We start from the raw sequence: 21,577 nt of genomic DNA, 5'->3' as shown, positions 1-21,577 counted from the left end.
GACAACGCCCGCCCGCACACTGCTGCTTCAACTCGAGAATTGCTGGATCAATTTGGTTGGGAAATCTTTGATCATCCGCCCTTGCTCCTAGCGATTTTCACCTTTTCACTAAGCTGAAAGACTTTCTGGGTGGTACGCGTTTTGGAAGTGATGAAGAGTTGAAGAAGACAGTGAACACCTGGCTTAATGAACTGGCGGCAGAGGAGTATAAAACGGGAATTCTAAAACTAGTGAACAGATATGACAAATGTTTAAATGTCGGTGGTGATTATGTAGAGAAGTAAAGGAAGCTTCAGTTATGTAACAGACTTTGTTTTTTCAAATAAATATTTTTTTTTAATTATTACAACAAAACGGTCGTTATTTCCTGGATCTCCCTCATATATGCCTTGCCCATCTCAAACATCTGGATTTAATGTTCCTGATTATGGCAGGTGAAGAATACAATGCGTGTAGTTCTGTGTTGTGTAACTTTCTCCATTCTCCTGTAACTTTATCCCTCTTAGCCCCAAATATTTTCTAAGCACCTTATTCTCAAACACCCTTAACCTATGTTCCTCTCTCAAAGTGAGAGTCCAAGTTTCACAACCATAAAGAACAACCAGTAATATAACTGTTTTATAAATTCTAACTTTCAGATTTTTTGACAGTAGACTGGATGATAAAAGGTTCTCAACCAAATAATAACAGGCATTTCCCATATTTATTCTGTGTTTAATTTCCTCCCAAGTATCATTTACATTTGTTACTGTTGCTCCCAGGTATTTGAATTTTTCCACCTCTTCAAAAGATATATTTCCAATTTTTATGTTTCCATTTCGTACAATATTCTGATCACGAGACACAATCATATACTTTGTCTTTTCGGGATTTACTTCCAAACCGATCTCTTTACTTGCTTCAAGTAAAATTCCCGTATTTTCCCTAATCGTTGTGGATTTTCTCCTAATATATTCACGTCATGTGTATGGACAAGAAGCTGATTTAACCCATTCAATTCCAAACCCTCTCTGTTATCCTGGACTTTCCTAATGGCATATTCTAGAGAAAAGTTAAAAAGTAAAGGTGATAGTGCATCTCCTTGCCCACAAATACTCCATACACGTTTTTATTTTTCTCTTTTGCCAATTGTTCGTAGCAGTACAATTACATCTCTCGTACCTTTTTCCTTCCTGAAGCCAAACTCCTCTTCTTCCAACTGTTCTTCCATCTTAGAATATAAACGTCGATTGAGTATTAGCAAGAGAACCTTCGTCAAGTGTAATATCAGGCTGATAGTCCTGAACTCGTTACATTTCTTGACATTACATCTCTAAAGCTGCCCTTCTCCCCCCTGCTGACACTGCCCTTGCAGTGGTTCCCATCTTTTAAAGTGAACTGACATGAAGCTTAATGTGTTCACAGACAAGGTACAACAAGAAGAAGCGGGGTCCTTACAAGGAAGCCATCAGACAAGCGACTAGTGAGGCCAGAAGAGATGACAGGGCATCAATTCTACCAGTAACCTCGTCGCCTAGGGAAGTGAATGTAATGTCATAGTGTCAGACACTGTTCAGGCGTAGACATGGTTCAATATAGTTTTATTCTCGAAACTCGTTAAAGAACAATGTTTTATATATATATATAGTGACAGGGTTGCCACATTTTTACCAAATCCCTCAGCAGCACAAATGTGACGAGTATGTGTGGAGTCATTTTTTATTGCTGTGTTTTGACTTTTGTATTGTGCCAAACCCGTGACGTGCTTTGGCAGCTAGTCTGGCACTTCCTTGTTTTCCGGTGGACTCTGCAGCCACGTGTTGTGCCTCGTTACATGTCTTTTGTTATGCCATGTGATGGCATGTAGTAGAACAGCCAGGCCCAGAGAAAATTGCTCTCAAGTCTGAGTAACAGGGAAGCACATGAATTTGTGTGTCCCTTTCTCTAGTCCTCAAAATGAGCAGTGACTGAATCTTCGACAAGTAAATTCATTTGCAGTCAGTCGATTATCCAGAACAAGTAAGACAGATACTTATTTAATGACCCTTTAATCCATAGTCTCCTTAGAATCAGAAAATTGGAAATATATCCATAAAGAGTTAGGACTGGGCAAGAATAGAATACTGGTATATGTAATTAGGATCCCTGAGTGCTCCACTTCCCCCCCTCCCTTGCGCCTTGGCCTTAACTAACTGTGAAACTTTTAGAAACTGATATAAAACATTTATCTTCAGAGATCTAAAAAATTACTGTATTTACTCGAATATAATGCGCCATCGAATATAATATGCACCCTAGTTTTTTATTCTAGAATCTAGGGAAAAAATTACCAGCGAATATAATACGTACATGTGCTAAAAACCACTCAAGATTAAAATTATAAATTGTCAAAACAGTTTATAAAGGCACCCTTACCTCTCAGTATACATCACATTCATTCTCACTTGTAGTATCTGAAACGGAATTTCCTGTCAATAGGTCTGAGTTGATGTCAGATTACTGATTGACAGTGACTAACATCATGCCACTCTCTCATCAGCACAGCCCAAATTTTGATGACCTAAAAATTCTTGAAAAATGACCTATAAAATGAGTCTAAAATTTAATGAAAATGGCCTAATAATTATAAAAAATGACCTAAGAAATTGCAATTTTTATTTTAATTAATAATTATTTATATTAAACTACTGTACAAAAGTTATGGAGTAAAGATTATTGAATTAGCAGGCATACATACTTAATTTTTAACAATATTAGAAAAGTAGAAAACAAGAACAAAATTAATTGAATTAATTAGGTAATAGGGGGCCAGGATCAATGTAAATACGACAAAATATAATGCAAAAAGGAGATTGCGTTTATGAAATCCCATTAATGACAAAAATATTGACGCAAAACTTGAAAAAATGACCTAAAAATGACATATACTGTAGCTTTTAAAAATGACCTAATACCAGAAAATGACAAAAAATGACGAAAAATTACCTATAAATGATAGATTTTTAGAATTTGGACGTCACAAATGGAATTTATAAACAAATGAGCAATGTCTCTGATACAAGGAAAAGAAGATGATATGTCATCAGAATCCGGGCTCTGCTCATCAATAATTTTATTGTTGGTAAAATTTTTGGTTTATTTAAAGACACGCAGTTGTTAAAAGTTTTATAAACTTACATAAAATTTCGGAATAAAAGAAACAAGTGTCATTAAGTCATTACCATAGTTGGAAATAATATTCATATTAATAACGATTATTGTCAAAAAATGGACATGAAATTACCAATGAAATATTCACAAAATACAAGAAAACATGAACCTGCAATGGCCATTTCCATCAGTGGTTTCCCACCATATCTCATATAAATTGAGCGTTAATTTTAATTTTGCTTGATCTGAGTGTTTGATATGAATTTAATGTGCATTCCAGTTTTCAAGACCGACATTTTGTTAAAAAAGATGCGTATTATAATTGTGTAAATACAATAAATTCATAGATCTCATACTAGACAACTTATTCGCCTAGTCCCTAAAGTTTACAGTGAGAGTTTTCATGCTGTGCATGCATTTTATGAGGGTTGAGTATCCTGCCAAAAGGGCAATGTTAAGTAAACTCTGAAACTTTAACCTGTTTTACAAATTGACTCACTCCCTTTTGGTGGTATTCGTCGCCCTGCATTTATGATACTGAATAAATCACATTAACGGATTACATGCCAGCCCAATCTTCCTAATGAATGACGTCCTTGAAAAATTTTTCAATTATTTTTCTCTTGTATTAGCCTACTGACTTCACTCATATTTCCAGACAAATTTCTTGTACTACTCATATTCTCTATATTAAAAAAAATAGAATAAACCCAATATTGTTGGTCATAAACCATTTAATGGCATCTTCTTGACAAACATCATGATGAAAATTGTAAGCAGCAATTCAAGGTGATGAAGATTATCTAAAATAAATGAACTACTATTCTTGACTCGCTATTTTTTTATGGTTTGAAGCTTTTAGAATATTTTAGCATTTTATTACAAGTAATAATAAGAGTTTTCGTGCATAAAATATGCAGACTTACACATCGTAATAGCATGAGACAGTAATGGACTATAGTTAGTTAAATGTAAATAGACGCACCAGTTAAGCAGGGTTGAGATCTCAGGGAGTCCAAGATGTTGATGGGACAATTCTCGGAGTAATTCTGTTTCCCCTAACTTAATTCCAGCAACTTATCATCTTCATCTATCATCTCTGCCCATGAGGAAGTCCCTGGATATACCATTCAGTGCTGTAACATATCGTCTGTTATATAGTAGGGGGTTTCTTATCTGACCAGCCACTTGAGATATATTATACTAATAGAAATAGAAATGCCGGTACAGTAAAATCTCTGTTAACTGAACCTCTGTGAACCGAAAACCAGTTTAACCGAAATGTGTAAGTCATGTACAGGTAACTGAATTTTTATAACGAAATTTAAAAGTTATTCTGTGTACCGGTACTGTATTTATGAAATACAGAATTTACCTATTTATGGTACACTCATACTATATAAATTTTTTAGTTTCAACACTTTGTGGGTAAACTATAAGAGCAAAGTAGAATCAGTTCAAAAACGGGTAGTTGTCTGACTTTCTTTTAAATAGTGAAGATCAATATTTAGATTTGGTAATGATATACATAATGTACCTACGCATTGTATCAACTTTTTTTTTAATACACATGATATTTTCGTGTACACAACTTATGAGTCAGTTTCTAACCTTTTAACGCTAAAAATGAGTGTACATTTAGTATCCTAAATGGAGTCAGCACCTTTTATTTTGGTTAACTGATGTTTTACTGTAGTTAGCTATATACATTTATAAATGAAGTAATTTCTGAGATCAGAGTAGCAGATAAAACCGAAGTGCTACATTCTGATAAAACCTGCCCACAAAAATATCACAATCTGTTAGACATCACACTCCAAGTCTTTGGTGAGAAACTGTCATTTTACTGAACAGCAGTTTGTTTACAAACTCAAAATGCATAGGAAAAGGAGCATCATCTTCTGTGGGCCTCTGGAGAAAGAACTAAGGAAGAGACTAGTGAAGTGCTTTGTGTGGAGTATGGTATTGTATGGAGCAGAAACATGGACATCACGACGAAATGAAGAAAAACGAGTAGAAGGATTTGAAATGTGGATATGGATAAGAATGGAGCGTATGAAGTGGACAGACAGAATAAGAAATGAAATTGTGTTGGAAAGAATGGGTGAAGAAAGAATGATGCTGAAACTGATCAGAAAGAGAAAAAGGGATTGATTGGTCACTGGCTGAGGAGAAACTGCCTACTAAAGGATCCACTGGAAGAAATGGTGAATGGGACAAGAGTTCGGAGCAGAAGATGATGTCAGATGATAGACGACATTAAGATATGTGGATCATATGTGGAGACTAAGAGGAAGGCAGAAAATAGGAAAGATTGGAGAATACTGGTTTTGCAGTGAAAGACCTGCCCATAGGTAAAACACGTATATATGTATGTATGTATGTATGTATGTATGTATGTATGTATGCATGTATGTATGTATGTATGTATGTACTGTCAGTGACACAGCTCATCTGCTCTGGAAGAAATGCAGAGTCAGGATAGTTTTGCAATGGATGAAGAAAGAAAGTTAGAAATGCAATGCAATTATAAAAGCATAGACTCAAATTCTGCGCCTCGTTACAATGTAGTAGCTGATTCTGAATCACTTTCATCATCATCATCATCATCATAATCAGTGCTGGTATCATCACTATCACTATCGTCTTCGTTATCCAAACAAATGATCAGATTATCCACTACTGCAGGCACTGTATTATGTCGAAATCTATATTGGCTTTCCACTTTTAATGTATGTTGACAATAGCCCTCCCAGTTCTCTTTTGGTATTGACGATAAAGCCATTCTGTAAGTTCCTTTAATCTTTGCAAAGATAAATCTCCTCTTACATTATTTTCTGTTTCATCTTTTTCCATGTTAATCCGATTGGGGATAAGTCACATATTATATAAGGAGAAGTCTCAGTACGGCGTGTCTGAACTCCACCAGCCTTTGGTCAACCCTAAAAGTCTTTATTTGCGGCCTGTGTTCAAAAAGGTCGACTTTGTGAAGTCTTTTACCATTTTACCATAAATTCAGACACTCTAATGTAATATGCGGTGCATTTAGTGGCCTGAGCAACAATGCATAAGACTCTTGTTCTTGGCTTCATTTCACACGTTTCTGTTACTTCCGCTATTATTTCACGTGCTTGGAAATGAATTACTTTGTTTTTCTTAGGAGGCGACATGATTAGACACACTTAAGTTTAAGTTAATAAATTTATTTGCTATATACAAGTAATACGCTTAGAAATACACTTAAGTCTGTATATATATACCTATATACGCAAACACTGCACACTAAAGTTATATTGCTACGTCTTAGCTTTGAATATTTATTTACACCAGCAATTCTATTACCTAGAGAAAGCAAACGTTCACCTCCGTCTTCCGAGTACAAATGGAGAGAAATGTTTTTTTAAAGAAAATAGAAAGGGGAATAAGCAGGGTTTATTTGCCCCAAAAGTGCCGTTAGCCAGCGGCTTGCTACAAGTTAGCCTCACACTACTCGAAACAACTACCCCCAACTTCTCCAAGGTTCTGGACAGATGAGCTGTGTTATTGACAGTATGTATGTAATGCTTACACACACTGTAATATCCTATAGTAATATAATAATAATAATAATAATAATAATAATAATAATAATAATAATAATAATAATAATAATAATAATTACAATTACTCGCGTAACTGTTCCAGCTGATAGAATGTTTAAGAAATGGTTTCCTTAACATTCCTGGAGAATCAAACTTGACTGCACTATGGATAAAAACAATTTTGGACATTGTTTATATCATTCACAAGATGCTTGCCTTGTTAATATATAACCTAAAAATGTGACTCATTTTCAGCAATATGCTTCTTCTGTTTATAATTGTGTGAAAATGATGATTATGATATATAATGTGTGAAAATGATGATTATGATGATATTATATCATCATCATCATCATCATCATCATCATCATCATCACCAATAAAAACAATAGATCACATAATATAACAACTAGATGTTCAAATTTGACCAGAACAGAGATCCTGCAAATATATCATACATCAAACACTCTGTACCAAACTTGGCTTTTAAATGAGTATTACAGGCTGTAATATGATTCACCAATACATAGCAACGAAAATAAGAGTATTCTGACAAACAAACCTGATATCCTATATCAGCCGTGGCGAAAATGTGATCGTGCGCTGAGCCACTGTGTAACCTGCAACATGGATAGCACCTATGGAGGGAGGTGGACATCCAAAGGGGAAGTGAAGCAACTGTCTGACTTATTAACGGATTTTCATTTTCCTTTCGTCAAGCACTTAAATATAATTTTATACAGTATAAGGTTACAAATTAATGTTTAGTATGTGTAACAAAGAAAGAAATGAATAAGAAAACATAGGACACATTATCACAACCTAAAATTAACTGTCTTCAGAATGTCTCTGCGACAGAATTCCAAAATCCGGAATTATGTCACTTACTGCCAGTCATAGTTGATCACGAAGGTATTTGTCTGTCAGTCGTGATCTAAATTTGGTTTTTACTATTTTCATTGTTGAAAATAATTTTTCACAAACGTAAATTGTAGTGAACATGGTTTCAACAGAGCAAGCGAAAGAACAAAGCTTCGGATATTTATTTTTTGACAAAGATTTGAAAAGTTCAACATTTGTCAAGTCCTTACATCTAGCTTTCATTTAACATCACATTCTAAATCTGTGAGTTTAAATTGAAGATCTAACCGCATTATTCGTACATCTACTGAAAAAGGATCGATGTACAGAGATGATGATGATGATGATGATGATGATGATGATGATGATGATGATGACAACACTTAACCTTTTAATGTTTCATGAATGACATGTAGTATAATGCCGTTTTATGTTATACAACCGTTTTCCTCGTAATACTTATGAACAAATCATACATTTAATATTCTCATCATATTGTCAGCAAAAAAATGCGTCCTCCCATCCTACTTGAAACTTTCGTTTTTGTAGAGTACATGGTTTCGAGAGGGACATTGTGACGATACACCACTCGCAGGTCAGAGACAAATACAAATAGAACGGAGTTTGACTCCAGTGAGTGAGAGGGTGGGGGTTGGGGAAGTAGGAAGCAACATAAATGTACAGCTATCATTGCGAGCTAGGATGTGCTCGTGAGTCACATTTTCACCACGGCTGTCCTACATAATCTAAGAAAATTAAATTTGACATCATGTTTACCCTCCTGTCAAATCATTACATCTACAAAACAGAAGCTGAAAAGTTATCCAAGTACATCTTCTCTTCAATTGAATAAATGCTTGAGTTTGTGGAAGTCATTTCTAGTCATAACACAACTAGGCTCAAGTTTAAAAATGCACCTAGAGATGCACTAAAGTTTTTAATTTTCCTCTCAAAATGCAGACAATTGCATTAAAGATTGGGCTGATTATCTGGTTATCTTCGTGGGTTTCTTTCCGAGGGTTTCCCCAACTGTTAGACGAATGGTAAGAAGTAATCTATGGCGAATTTTCGGCCTCATCTCACCAAATATCATCCCGCTATCACCAATCCCATCGACTCTAGATGACCCAGTAGCTGATACAGTGTCGTTAAATAACCAATTGAAAAAAATATTTTAGGATACCTGAGTACAATATTGTGTGTATCAAAATTGATTACACTAGTTCTATCCACATTAAGTGCTAGTTTATTTGCATTAAACCAATGCTATATATTTATAAACATTGTATAATATTAAGATATATATAAAAACGAAAATCACAGACCTTCGCTTTTTCAATTATATTTTTAAAACTACTTAGGTAGAGATTTTTTTTGCAACTTAAACTTCATTTCATAATATGATGAGGATGAGTGGAACAGAGAAAAATTCATAAGTTGACTATATAGTTAGTACAATAAAATTATCCCAGATATCCAGCTAAAACTTTCTACAATAATTACAATACAAAATTGAAATGTTTTTACATAATTATGTTCATCTTTGAAATGTAGTGCAGAAATCCTGAGAAATGCCATCTGCACTAAATCTGCAGCACTGTTTGGTAAATCCTAATCCTCACATGCATGTCGTGATCCCTGGACAATGCAGTTTTACTGTAGCAAATGGAAAAGGAGAAAGGCGAGTGTCCAGTGTCTTAAAACTGGGCCTCCTTGGCTAAGGGAGCACGCCCTGACAGAAAAGCATTCAAGGTCAGAGGCATTAATCTTACTCACTGATCTTACTCTGCTTTGGGTTCGTTCCCCACTCAGAGGACGTTTCCACTTCTGGCAAAAATCACTGTAAATGGTTAGAACAGTGAACGGAAACAAAAAAGTGTCTAAACTGGAAAGTCAGAAGAAGATATATTCATCTTTAAATAATTTTTTTTTAATTATGTATTTCATATGGATTACCTATCATTTTTCATAGAAATATTTTCGTAATACTGTTTTCCTAATACATTTTATTCCTATTTTCTTTGAAACTAGTTCAAGTGGATGGTTGAAATTTCTACCATTTGTTTACTATACTGTGTCGATTATATGATAGCAAAACAAATTATGTAAGTATGAAACTTCAATTACAGATATCTATAAGATTAAACAGTCTTCCCAAAAATAATGCATTATATATATATATATATATATATATATATATATACTTAACAATGCTGTATCAACTACTGGGTTATTAGCGTCGATGGAATTGGTGATAGCAAGATGGTATTTGGCGAGATGAGGCCAAGAATTCGACATAGATTACCTGACATTCGTCTTATGCTTAAGGAAAACCTCGGAAAATATCCCAACTGGGAGTCGAATCCATGCTTGAGTGCAACTCCAGAGCAGCAGGCAAACATGCTACTGCCTGAGCTATGCAAGTGGCCAATAACAATATTACTAGAGTAAATAACAATACTTGTGTATAAATATTTAACTGTAAAACAATTAAATGTAAGGGGGAAGGTATATCTTTTCAATTGTACAAATGAACTGCACTCAAAACATTCAGGTCTCAACAACTTTCAGTCCTGGTAAAATCAAATTTGGCAAACTTGCAATAAATTTCTTCTGCTTTATTCTACATTTTTAATATTTTCAAACAACTTTTTTAATTAGCAGTAATTTATTTTCAACAGTTTGGATAAAAATTGTGCAATCATTAAGTATTTCCTTGTTTTTTTTTTTTTTTTCATTTTTTATAGATTGCACTATTATTTTAACTTTTTCATGAGCCATATTATATTTTAAAGTATATAAATAACAAATGCTAGAGCTAAGATTATAACTTATGTTAAGATGCAGAAAAACAACACACACAAGCAAGCAAAATTTCATTTAAATATTTTGACAAATTTTTTAGTTATCAGGAAAAACAAAAGTGTAAATTTTAAGTTTCAAAAAACAATTGATAAAGAGTAGGCCTTAAATTTAAAGGGATGGTGAAATAATATGTGCGAAAGTTGAAGAGCATATCTCATACATATTAGAGATATGTAAGAAATTCTTTCAGCACAAGAAATAAAGTTTATTCTGTAAAGAAAATAATAAAGTGAAAATGTCATTTTTTGACCCATGAAGATGTATCCCCCTTCCCCCCACTTAATGTGGTTATTATTTGCTGAGATTACATTTGATATTCTTAATATAAGCAGCCTGAAAATGAATTACTCTCCTTAATGTATAAGATCATAATGCAGGGAACTATGTGATAATTTCTCACCAAAGGATCAGAGATTCGATTCTCAACAGATCTTTTAATACCGGTATTAAAATTAAAAACTAAAAAAATGGCTGACATTAAATGACGCATTCTTTTTCATTCCATTTTACATATCATACAAAAATTAAAATAATCGTTACATTAAGTGAATATTTGTCGCTTTATCTGTGATTACCTACATATTTTTAAGTTTCTTTCCTTTGTGAAGTTTCAAATATCTATTACCAGAACTCAACTTCCACCACAAGTGTCCACAGTACACAACAATACCTCCTGCAAGCCACAAACAATATTAAGCATAAGCTTGTGTATATAACTAGTAACTAGTAAAACCTTATCTACCAACAGAAGAAAAATTTATAGTGATACAGCACAATAAAACATGGGAAAGTATATGCTACATTCTATTTTATATCTCTACCCAGTATAATTATGTAATGTTTTTCGAAGTAATTCATGTAGGTAATAAATTGCCATTTTGTATTATTTTTTCAAATAAAACCCATTAGCTTTCTAACAAAAAATATCATTTGGCATATTCATCATTCCTATATGAGTTATATATATTGAATACGGTATACATAAAATCCTTCCAATAGTTTAGAAAAAAAATCACTGTACACAAATAAATCAATGGACAGGTAAAAAACATGCCAAAATTCATCTTTTCAATGTCAGAAATGCTGAAAACGTTTATTTCATTGAAAATCTGGAAGTAGCTTTTTTTTTTTAGTATGTATTACAATACTTTTCTCCTTATTGCTCGTATAATGAAGGAGAAAGTGAAAACCATAATATTAAAACATTACATTGAAGATTACAAGACATTTTCCCTCAGCTGATCCACTTACACTCACATTACTGTAGTTATAATAACAGTAAAATTAAATAACATCTAATTTTTCTCCTTTAAAATGGTTTAATACTCGTAATTGTCTTTAATTAACACAAGTGTGTATAATTTTTCAACCATCTTTTTATTTGTTCTGGAAGCCTGGCTCTAGATGTAGCAGAGTGAAGGTTGATTGTAGAGTATTAGTGGAATGATGATAGTGGTGAGGAGAAACGGGACAAACCCAAGGAAAAAAACCCTCAGCACCCTCTTTGTCCACCCAATTTCCATCCTGACCCAATGAGTTGTTGTGGTGAAGGCAGAGAGGCTAATCACTTGGTCAGGAGCAGCTTTAAAATCCAATATTCAGTCTGCAGGACATGTATTCTCCTATCACTTATCATCATAGTTCAAGAGACTTTCCAATTTAAAGATGTTACAAAACAAAAGCTACGTGCATATAAATCAGAACTAGGGAACCTCATTTATCTGTAGGTCACAATGCATCTTAAATGTGATGAAGGCTATTGAAGTTCTATGAAACTGTACGTTGTATACATACCTAAATTATAAAGAAGTGTCCTTGAAATAATACTATTTATTGAAAGTAATATACATTATTAAAACTTGATAAATTTAAGTTATAGTAAATAGTCTAGTGAAAACTGTGGTAATGACAGCTATAAATACAAACACATACAACAACTCAGCTTCTTTCCAACTACAGACTTAGAATAAAGGGTACAGTGTGCTTTATGAAAAAATCTGATACCAGAATGTGTTTGGCAGAATGTGTCAATGTTATTGGGTATTATTTATACATTTTTACTAATATTTTATTAAAACTGGGATTGCTAGTGCTTCCATCATACTTCCTATCTAACTGGAAAAATCTGCAATAATATTAATTAAGAAAAATATGAAGAAACTCCCAGTTTCACGTTGTTTCAGTTGTGCACATTCTGTGCTTTTTTCATTTTCTTCTTTTTAACCATCAAGTGAATGGCAACATCGAAATATCTTCACTCATTTTCCCACAAGGACTACAATGTCTTCCTGGTATACTTGCGAGTGTAGTATCAGGTAAAAGAGCCTAAAATGAATTAGAGATTGGCTATGACAGAGGTGTAAATAACTCTTGATAGTAAATTAGAACGGAAATCTCCCACGAAAATCCATCTTTCGGATTAGTGTTTTCCCATCCCTGCTATAAATGGTCTGTATCTGAAATTCTCACACTGGGTAATCGAAATCTGAAGGCAAAATTCGTGTCTTTGTTACTTTCAGTGCAATATAGCTTACCTGCTTTGAATGTATGAATTATGTGGCATGGTGGCAGAGATGACTCATAGTCAGAGAGCATTGTAACTAAGACGGCTGTTGAATTAACCTCAAAGCACTTTTAAGACTAGATATGCTGTACAGTACAGAGGTCTGTATTCTGTACCCTAAAACCTGCATTCCAGTCGTGGTGTTCATTTATGTTTTGTTTTTCTCCTTCTTTAATGTTGAATCTTGTGCGTTTAGTTTTATTACCCACTGAAACAGACTGACTTGAGCATTGGAAACAATATAAAGTTTTTTTGTGCTCTTATCACGTTTTATTTGACCCTTCTCTTGTAGTACAAGAAAAGGAAATAAACCTTATTTTACTATGTTTATATGTAATATTGCACATGCTGACTTAATATATTCTTCATTAGTTGAAACAAATGGACGAGGTTGGATCATTATCTGAAGAAATACTCAAGTGGCAATGCTGCATTTTGTCAGCTGACTAGACTTAAGTGAATCGTCTTTTGTTGCACTTCAAAGTTGTAAGGTGCCTGTCACATGATTTGAGAAACATCACATAAACATGGCTGTAATTTGTAGTAGAATTCTTGTAGACTAAAATTATGGTGAAATATGAAGACTGTTCTAAAACGTGCCATTATGGTGTTTGGAATGTAAGAAGATAGGTACCCCCTGCTTTCCCGACCTCAGCATGAGGTGAAAAAGGAGAGGAGAAGAGAGTCTATAGTTTCTGTGTATGTCAGCCTGTTATGTTCATTTGGGGGTTTGCTATCATAACAGCAATAACAATGGCTTTTGTTCAATTATATCTATGACCATCAGTGTGAAGTACATAAATGGGTTCTATTTCTTCACATATGAGATATAATAGGATTAATAACTTAAATTTTTTAGTGTCACAATTAAGGTACTCATGATGAGACTAACATTCACTATTGTAATCATTTAAAATGTAGCAAACCACAAAACACATTTTGCTTGTAACCATTTTTGTTATTTCAATATTGTTACGGAAATGTGTTTTTTTTTACGTTTCTATGATACCACATACGGTATTAGGTAGTAAGCACCATGTACAGATTACTAATGTACTTAAGATCACATTGCTACTAAAGTTATTTCTATTTCACTTCTGATAGGCTATAGTTTCACAGTGATTTTATAGCAAACTCTCGATTATCTGTGTGAAGTTTATCTGGTTAGCGGATTATCCGTGGTGCACTATTGAAGTTTATTTTATTTTCGTCACAAAATTATGAATAAGGCTCAACTCACATGGACCACAGCACAACCACACCACAACCACACAACAGTGGTCCACTTGTGGGGGGTCAGGACTTAGTATGGGAACAGATGATGGTTACTCACTTGGTCATTGTCGACGTCTGTGGTCGTGAGTGATCGGTATCACCCACAAAACCACAGAATTGTCGCTTTCGACCACTTGCTGCCGACACTGTATCCTTGGAAACAACAACGCTTTTTTGGCAAATAACAAGCTTGTGATGTGGTTGTCTATGATCGATATGGACTTCAAGCGACCACAAAAAAGAAGTCTGCATGTGGTTGGTTCCACTGACAGCACAACTACACAAAAACTGCAAAATAATAATAAAGTTGTGGTCCATGTCCGATCTTAGAATCCGAGTGTGAGAGTCTCAAAGTGACCTTGGTATAAAACAGTCTGTCTGTAACAACACTGATATCGTGTTTATGAGGCTTCTGTGTATATTTCTCAACGGAAGACCAGATGAAATGATTATTATTATTGATTGCCTGAACACTTGTAAATGGTGACAACAATCTGTATTATTCTTATTGTTCTCTCCAGCATACAGTATATATAATAATGAGTACAAGTATGAATGTTACTGTATAGGTCTCGCAAGCAGGGAATACCGATGGAAGGAATGCAAATGAAACAATGCGATAAGGAAGAGAGGGCGACAGGAAAGGTCACGAGATAGCTTGAATGATATTCAGGAGTACAGTCGGAAGAGAAATGACATCAATAGAATCAGCCTTGCGTTATGATAGTTACATTACGACTTTAGTTTGTTCCAATGAATGTGAATACGTGTCTTGTATCACACGGTATTATTATTTTTTTCTTAAACATATGTTGCGCATTTAATTAGCTTCGAATTTTTCTCTTGCTATGTTCTTTATTTCCACAGCGATGTCCTCATTTGTTCATCTTCTTGGAAGAGACAGTACTTCCATCGGCCTGCACCTCTCGTCCCCTTGGCGTGCCTACATATACACATCAAAACAGACAGCAACACCACCATTGCTTTTCGGTAATCGTTCCTTGCACGAGCTATACCAACAAATACCACTGTTGTTATTATTATTATTATTATTATTATTATTATTATTATTATTATTATTATCCCTGGCCGGGGCCTCTCTGAGGTTGGGGCCCATGGCAACCGCCAGTTTGCCTAGGCAGAAGTTTGCCACTATGTCCATCCACATTTGTCCAGTGATTAGCCCAGATAATCGAGAGTTTGCTGTATTTTATCCATATCCATATGAATCAATTTATTTTCAGCTCGTGATTTACTGGTCTAAAATCTGATGTTCTTATTTTTTTTTATTTTTAACAACTGAGCTCCTTCACAATTCGCCACAATTTTGTATGAAGCTGAATTGGTTCTGAAAGAATTTTGAAAGTTATGACTTTAAAACATTCTCTTCTCTCCTCCTAAGGAAGCTGTGTTAAAATATTGCAAATAGGATGCATATTTGGCCCATGTTTATGTGACCTGTGTTTGAAGCCTTGTGCTTGCACCTTCCTGTGTAGTCTGCCAGTGTGACTGGTGGGCCTTGAGAATCTCTTGTTGTTGTAAATACTTGAGTGAGTGTGTCGGAATGCGTGTATGAGCTCTCCAAGCAAAACAGTCTGTGATGAATTATGTTTATACAGCACTCAGTTGGCGGGTGCATCCAGGACTTATTAAGTTGTATGTTACAGCAGCACCAGGGAGTCCCAAATAGCGTCATCGAGTGCAAGTGACTATGTGAAAACTGTGTCTCTTTTTTATAGGTAATGTGAAACCTGAATTGTACTTTTTTAATGTAACTCGGAGAAACATTAAAAGTGAGAATCCCTATTACCTACTTTATGAGTGTAAGTGCTGTGATTCCAGTTGTGTTCATGAGTGTCAAAGAGATGTAATTTTTTGCTTACTTGAGACAATACAAAGGTGTATACATATTCATAAAAAGTAAGGTACATATATGAAAAGAACAAATAGTTCGTCTGTAAAAAGAGTCTCGGGTTTCTTTTGACCTCCTTGTGCTGTCCGGCCCCCTTGATACACTGCAGCATATTGCAATATTGTGCCCTCCCTGGTATTTTCTACTGTTGGTTAGTTTTACCAGCATATAGATAATTATACAGTATGGACACTTCGCATCGGTACCTTTGATGTAGCAGGACTGATTTGAATGACCTTCAAACCAGTTTGAGCGTCAGATTCTGCTTTCTCCCAGGAGTTGACACTGACATCACACCAGCTAGCAGTCAACACAGTGGAAATATAACACATACAATTAATACATCTAGGTACATTATGTACTCAAATAAAATAAATTGGACCGATGAAATAATAAATCCGTCATTAACTGTAATGTCTAGACTCTAGAGTTTCTTAATAATGAGAGTTGAGACGTTGACCCTAACAACAATTAAAATATGTAATGATTTCATAGCGCTGAAAATGGAAAAACAAAACTCCTATGAAAAGTAAAACCATATACCTATATTATATTGTATACAAATATTAAATGAATTTGATACATAATTTTATAATGTATTATATTATTTTATAATATAATGTATTATATATAAAATATAAAAAAATTATTATTACAACTAGTTTGTCACAGAGAAATAAGGAAAAGCTGTTAACTTGAATTTATTTGAAGCAAAGCGTTACCACAGTCACGAAGCTCAATACGTAGTAAATATGTATCCATAGATAGTTGCTAACCACTAGGATCGCTAATATCGCCTCATTACAGACAATGCGAAATAGTATCGGCACAGTCTATTGTTCCTAGCACCCTCACAACTCAAGCTTCGTGACTATATATACTAGACTGTGGTGTTACTGGATTATGCAATAAGGTAGGCGATGTTTTGATCCTGTGTCTCAACTCTATACTCACTTATTATCTTAGCGTGTGCTCGATTACACTAACCTCTAGTGCTTGAAAGTGGAACTAAACGCCAGTGCACAGAGAAACAAAACACAGGAAAATTCGCCCAGTGTCCATTCTTTGTAATCCCTATTCGCTGGTTTTACCATCCATAAGCAATACAATTTGATGAATGTCAGATGTTTAATGATTATTTATAGAATTAATTTTCATTTCATCGTCTGTAAACTCTGACATATGTCAAATCATTGATCATATTTGAAGATATGATTTTGGCCCATCAACTATGTTGACTATCTTCGAATTGTTGTTGAAGTGTTATGCCATTGGTAATCTTGAATATATTAGATGAAAGTAAAGAGCTTATCTTTAACTTATTATACAATTTCTTAAATGTTTTTAGTACATTGGTGAGTAATTTTGATACTGAAATGATACACATGGACTGTCTAAAAATTTATAATTAGAATATCTTTTATCAGAATGAAGTGATATACAGGGTGTAACTGAATTCAATACCCAAACTTCGAGGGATGATAGAAGAGACCAAAACAAACGGTTTTTTTAATGACCATGAGTCTGAAACTAATTATTGAATGACAAAACCAGAAACTCTACTGTGCCATAAGGAATAAGGACTACAGTTGTAATGTTACTTATGACGCTCATGCTTCAAAACCATCAATATTTACATTAATCAGTAAACACACCATGACATCAGAGTGCAATGTTTGTGCTGTGACTATGCAGTATGTTATTTTTCATTGAGAATAGAGATGGGACAGTTCACTTGGGCTGAATTAACAGATGCACGTGCTCGTTCTTCTGACCTCACCATGCTTGACTTTCGTGTGTGGGGGCACTTCAAGGGCCTGGTGTATGAGACTCTAATTGAATCGGAGGGCAAGCTCATTGCTCGGGTGCTTGCAGCTGCTGACTCTCTACAGCACATGCCTGGAGTCTTTGAATGTGTACAATAGGCAATGACACGTCGTTGCAGAGTTTGTATTGAAGTAGGAACCTGCACTTTTGAACAGTTTTTGTGAAGGATTACAAATTGAAATGGTTTTAAAGCATGAGTGTCATAAGTAACATTACAACTGTAGTATGTTTATTCTTTGCAGTATAGTACAGTTTCTGGTTTTGTAATTCAATAATTAGTTTCAGACCCATGGTCATTTAACAAAAAACGTTTGTTTTGGTCTCCTCTACCATCCCTAGAAGTTTGGGTATTGAATTTAGTTACATTCTGTACATTATTATGCTGGATAATGAGTTGATGGCAAACCTACAACACGATACCATATGTTAAAACAAATCATGTTAAAAATTCTGAACAGAATTAGATAGCATACCCATAAAATAGGTCATTTACTAGTAAGTGATTGTTTCATTTCGCATTGGTGTTGTCTGACATTACTTTTTGTGAAAATTTCTTGTATTTAATATTATTTTCTCATCAGTATTTTTATTTTAAATTATGTCTTTACTGTCGAAGTAAATTTATCTGTGTCTTCTCTTCAGGCTTCAAATTTATCCTTTCATCTTTGTGTGTTATTTTGCGGTGTTTTCAATCATACTCATTTTCGCAGTTGATTCGTACCAAAAATCAACACTTACTTCTATTTAATATCTTTGAAAATATTTAGACGATTTTTAGTATAACTGACCAAGGCCGCCGAGGAGGGGGTGCAAAGGGGGCAAGTGCGTATGGGCTCGTGAGCAATAAGGGCTTGTCAGATTAAGTGAGTCTGATTACTTTTTATTATCACAAATAATTATTTACACATACATACCAGTACTATAAAATTTTGTAAGAACATTTGTTACATGAATCTGACATATTAACTAACAATAGTAGAATTAATACAAATTACCACTTCATTATCGGTTATGTAAATGTTTAACGTTTATGTAATAGAATATCGGTTTTCCACATTAACAGTCATTGACACGACACTTGAGGGCTCTGAAATTTGCCTGAAATATGTTCCCGTTGCTTGTACCGAACACGTTCAATTGACTTGTCGTTTTAACTACCAACCCCCTGCTGGTCCACCGCAATATGCTAGTGGACTCTCCCAAATCCAAGCCGCATGATCACGTTTCTTTTTCAGTAGGGCCTACATAGTATGTTTCGTGACGAAACTTTCGTCTTTTTGTTGTCGTTTTTCTAGTAAATTATGTTCATTAGTGTTACCAGTGGACAATGGACAAATAGAAGCATAAGTCGGGAGCTGAGAAGCACAAGGAGAGATACAAAAATTGGAAGATATTAAGAAAGGGAGTAGAACTTTGTTTGAAGTTGGTGTGAAATTGAGCGATGTTGGAAAACTAAAAAGCAACAGACAAATTGTGGCATTGAATGTGTTGTTCGAAAACAAGAGCCTTTCCAAAAACAGTATTACAGTATTTTCAAAACTCAAGAATGGAGAATGTGTTCCCAGAGACTGGCTAGTGTGGAGTGAAACAAATCAGGGAAAATAGTACAGTGACTGATTTATTTCACTCCACACTAGCCAGTCTCTGGGAACACATTCTCATTTTTGAGTTTTGAAAACAATATTGGAAAGGCTCTTGTTCCGTCACTTAGGAGGTTATTAGGCAGGTTGGGGGTACTTTTTCGAACAATACATTCAATGACACTTACAATTTGTCTGCCACTTTTTAGTTCTCCAAGGTCGCATGTTACTTGCCATGACTCAGAGTTAGGAACTGGTGTGAGTGAATTTGTTTCACTTGCACATATTAACACATCATTTTTACTATTGTTTGCTTGGTCTGATTCAGTACTACTGTTATCAGAATTTTTTTTTCTAAACAGCCACAACCATCAATCAGTATTCACTTCTAAGCATGAACTGTCTTCATTTTTGACACCCTGAACAGACGGACTTGAGATTGGTTTATTTTCTGTACCTTCACAAGCAACGCTCAATTTCACACCAACTTCAAACAAAATTAAGGAAATAAAAATGTATTAAGATTAACAATGTGTCGAGAAAGACTGAGTAACCTTGCCTCCTTAGTCTGGAGAGCGATCTTGCTAAGTCTTTAAATTTTGATGATATAATTGATGATTTTGCATCAATGAAGTTAAGGAGAGTTGTTTGTTGATGTTGGCCTGCAAGTCAGAAATTACAGCTGTTTAAGAATAGTGTTTTATGAAAACGAAATGAAACAAACGACAACGAAAAGACGAAAGTTTCGTCACGAAACATACTATGTAGGCCCTACTGAAAAAGAAGCATAATATATTATGCTAATGTGAAGTTTTGCTAAAAGTTTTCAATGTAACAAAAGTGTTTATTTTTAGATTCGTATCTGTGTGTGGGGTTATCTTTTACTTATTTTGCAAATAATTATTATCATCAGAATAATTGTTAACTTGTTGTTTTTAACATTTTTTTAAGAGAGCCCGAGCACAATATTGCACAGGGGCCCATAAATCCTGTCGGCGGCTCTGTAACTGACCAACCAGGATACTCTGTATCTTAGCCTTTGCTTGTTCGGAAGGAATATGAACTAAGCAGTCTTCTATAATTATTTGTTGATCAGTATCGATTATAATGTACTTAATTTTAATTAATCATTAGAAACTTGATGGTTGTTAATTTGGTGTTTATCATGCAAAATCTGATGATTAACATTGATGAGACTGGCTGTTTCTCACTCTTCTCCCTATTTCATGCATCAGAGGCTTCTACTGTCTCGTTTTAGATGTTGGCCTGCAGAGACATCTGTCTGAAAAAAACAGGAAACTTGATAAAGTCTTACACCTGAAGAAAGTAAATATTATTTCTAGCAAGATTTTTAAGTTTATGCTCCTCCAGTTTACATGAGATGAAATAGTTGGGTCAGTACCTAATAAATAAAACATTAATTCCAGGCTTCTTTTATTTCTTCAAGTGTATAACATCTTGAGTTGTCTTTTATGCTTGCCATTAAAACCAAGATTTCGTGTTAAAATCCAGACAAATAATAGATTTTTATGACAATAATAAGCCTTTGAATGAAAATAAAGCTGAAAGTCCCTTGCAGTGCATTTACTTGCTTGTTTGTTTGGTACCATAATGCCATATACAGTTACTTACTGTAAATGTTACCACCAGTTTTCTAAGTATTTGTATGATTACTTGCTCTGCAAAACGTTTTTCTTAGTATCCTATGAAATTGATTTCCTTGTATATATGGTATGTTGCTGCAATTTCCTGCTACTAGTACACATTAGTATTAAGAACTGAGGACCCAGTAAAAAAAAAAAAAAAAAAAATAGTGTCCTTCAGATGTAACTTTGGGGAATAATGACCAAAAAAAAATTTTCTTCGAATACTGTAAATTTATTTCTGAATGCTTACCTTCCTTTTTGAGAACTGTGGGATGAAAGCTTGTTAATTCACATTTTTTTCATCAAGTTAGGTAACTACTACTGACCTTGTCATGATA

General features: G+C 34.4%; 1 protein-coding gene across 1 annotated transcript in view; it reads left to right on the top strand.

Moving 5' to 3' along the window:
* Positions 1–21,060, top strand: part of LOC138694352 (PWWP domain-containing protein 2A-like) — a 214,223-nt gene extending 193,163 nt beyond the window's left edge. Inside the window, exon 4 of the mRNA XM_069817996.1 lies at positions 1,405–21,060. Within this exon, the coding sequence (XP_069674097.1) occupies positions 1,405–1,539 (135 nt within the window). The 3' untranslated portion in view covers positions 1,540–21,060. The remainder of the gene's footprint in view (positions 1–1,404) is intronic.
* The last annotated feature ends 517 nt before the right edge of the window (positions 21,061–21,577 follow it).

The sequence above is a fragment of the Periplaneta americana genome, chromosome 2 (assembly GCF_040183065.1).
Source record: "Periplaneta americana isolate PAMFEO1 chromosome 2, P.americana_PAMFEO1_priV1, whole genome shotgun sequence".
In the NCBI taxonomy this organism is placed as follows: Eukaryota; Metazoa; Arthropoda; class Insecta; order Blattodea; family Blattidae; genus Periplaneta; species Periplaneta americana.
This window is presented reverse-complemented; position numbering and strand designations above follow the sequence as displayed.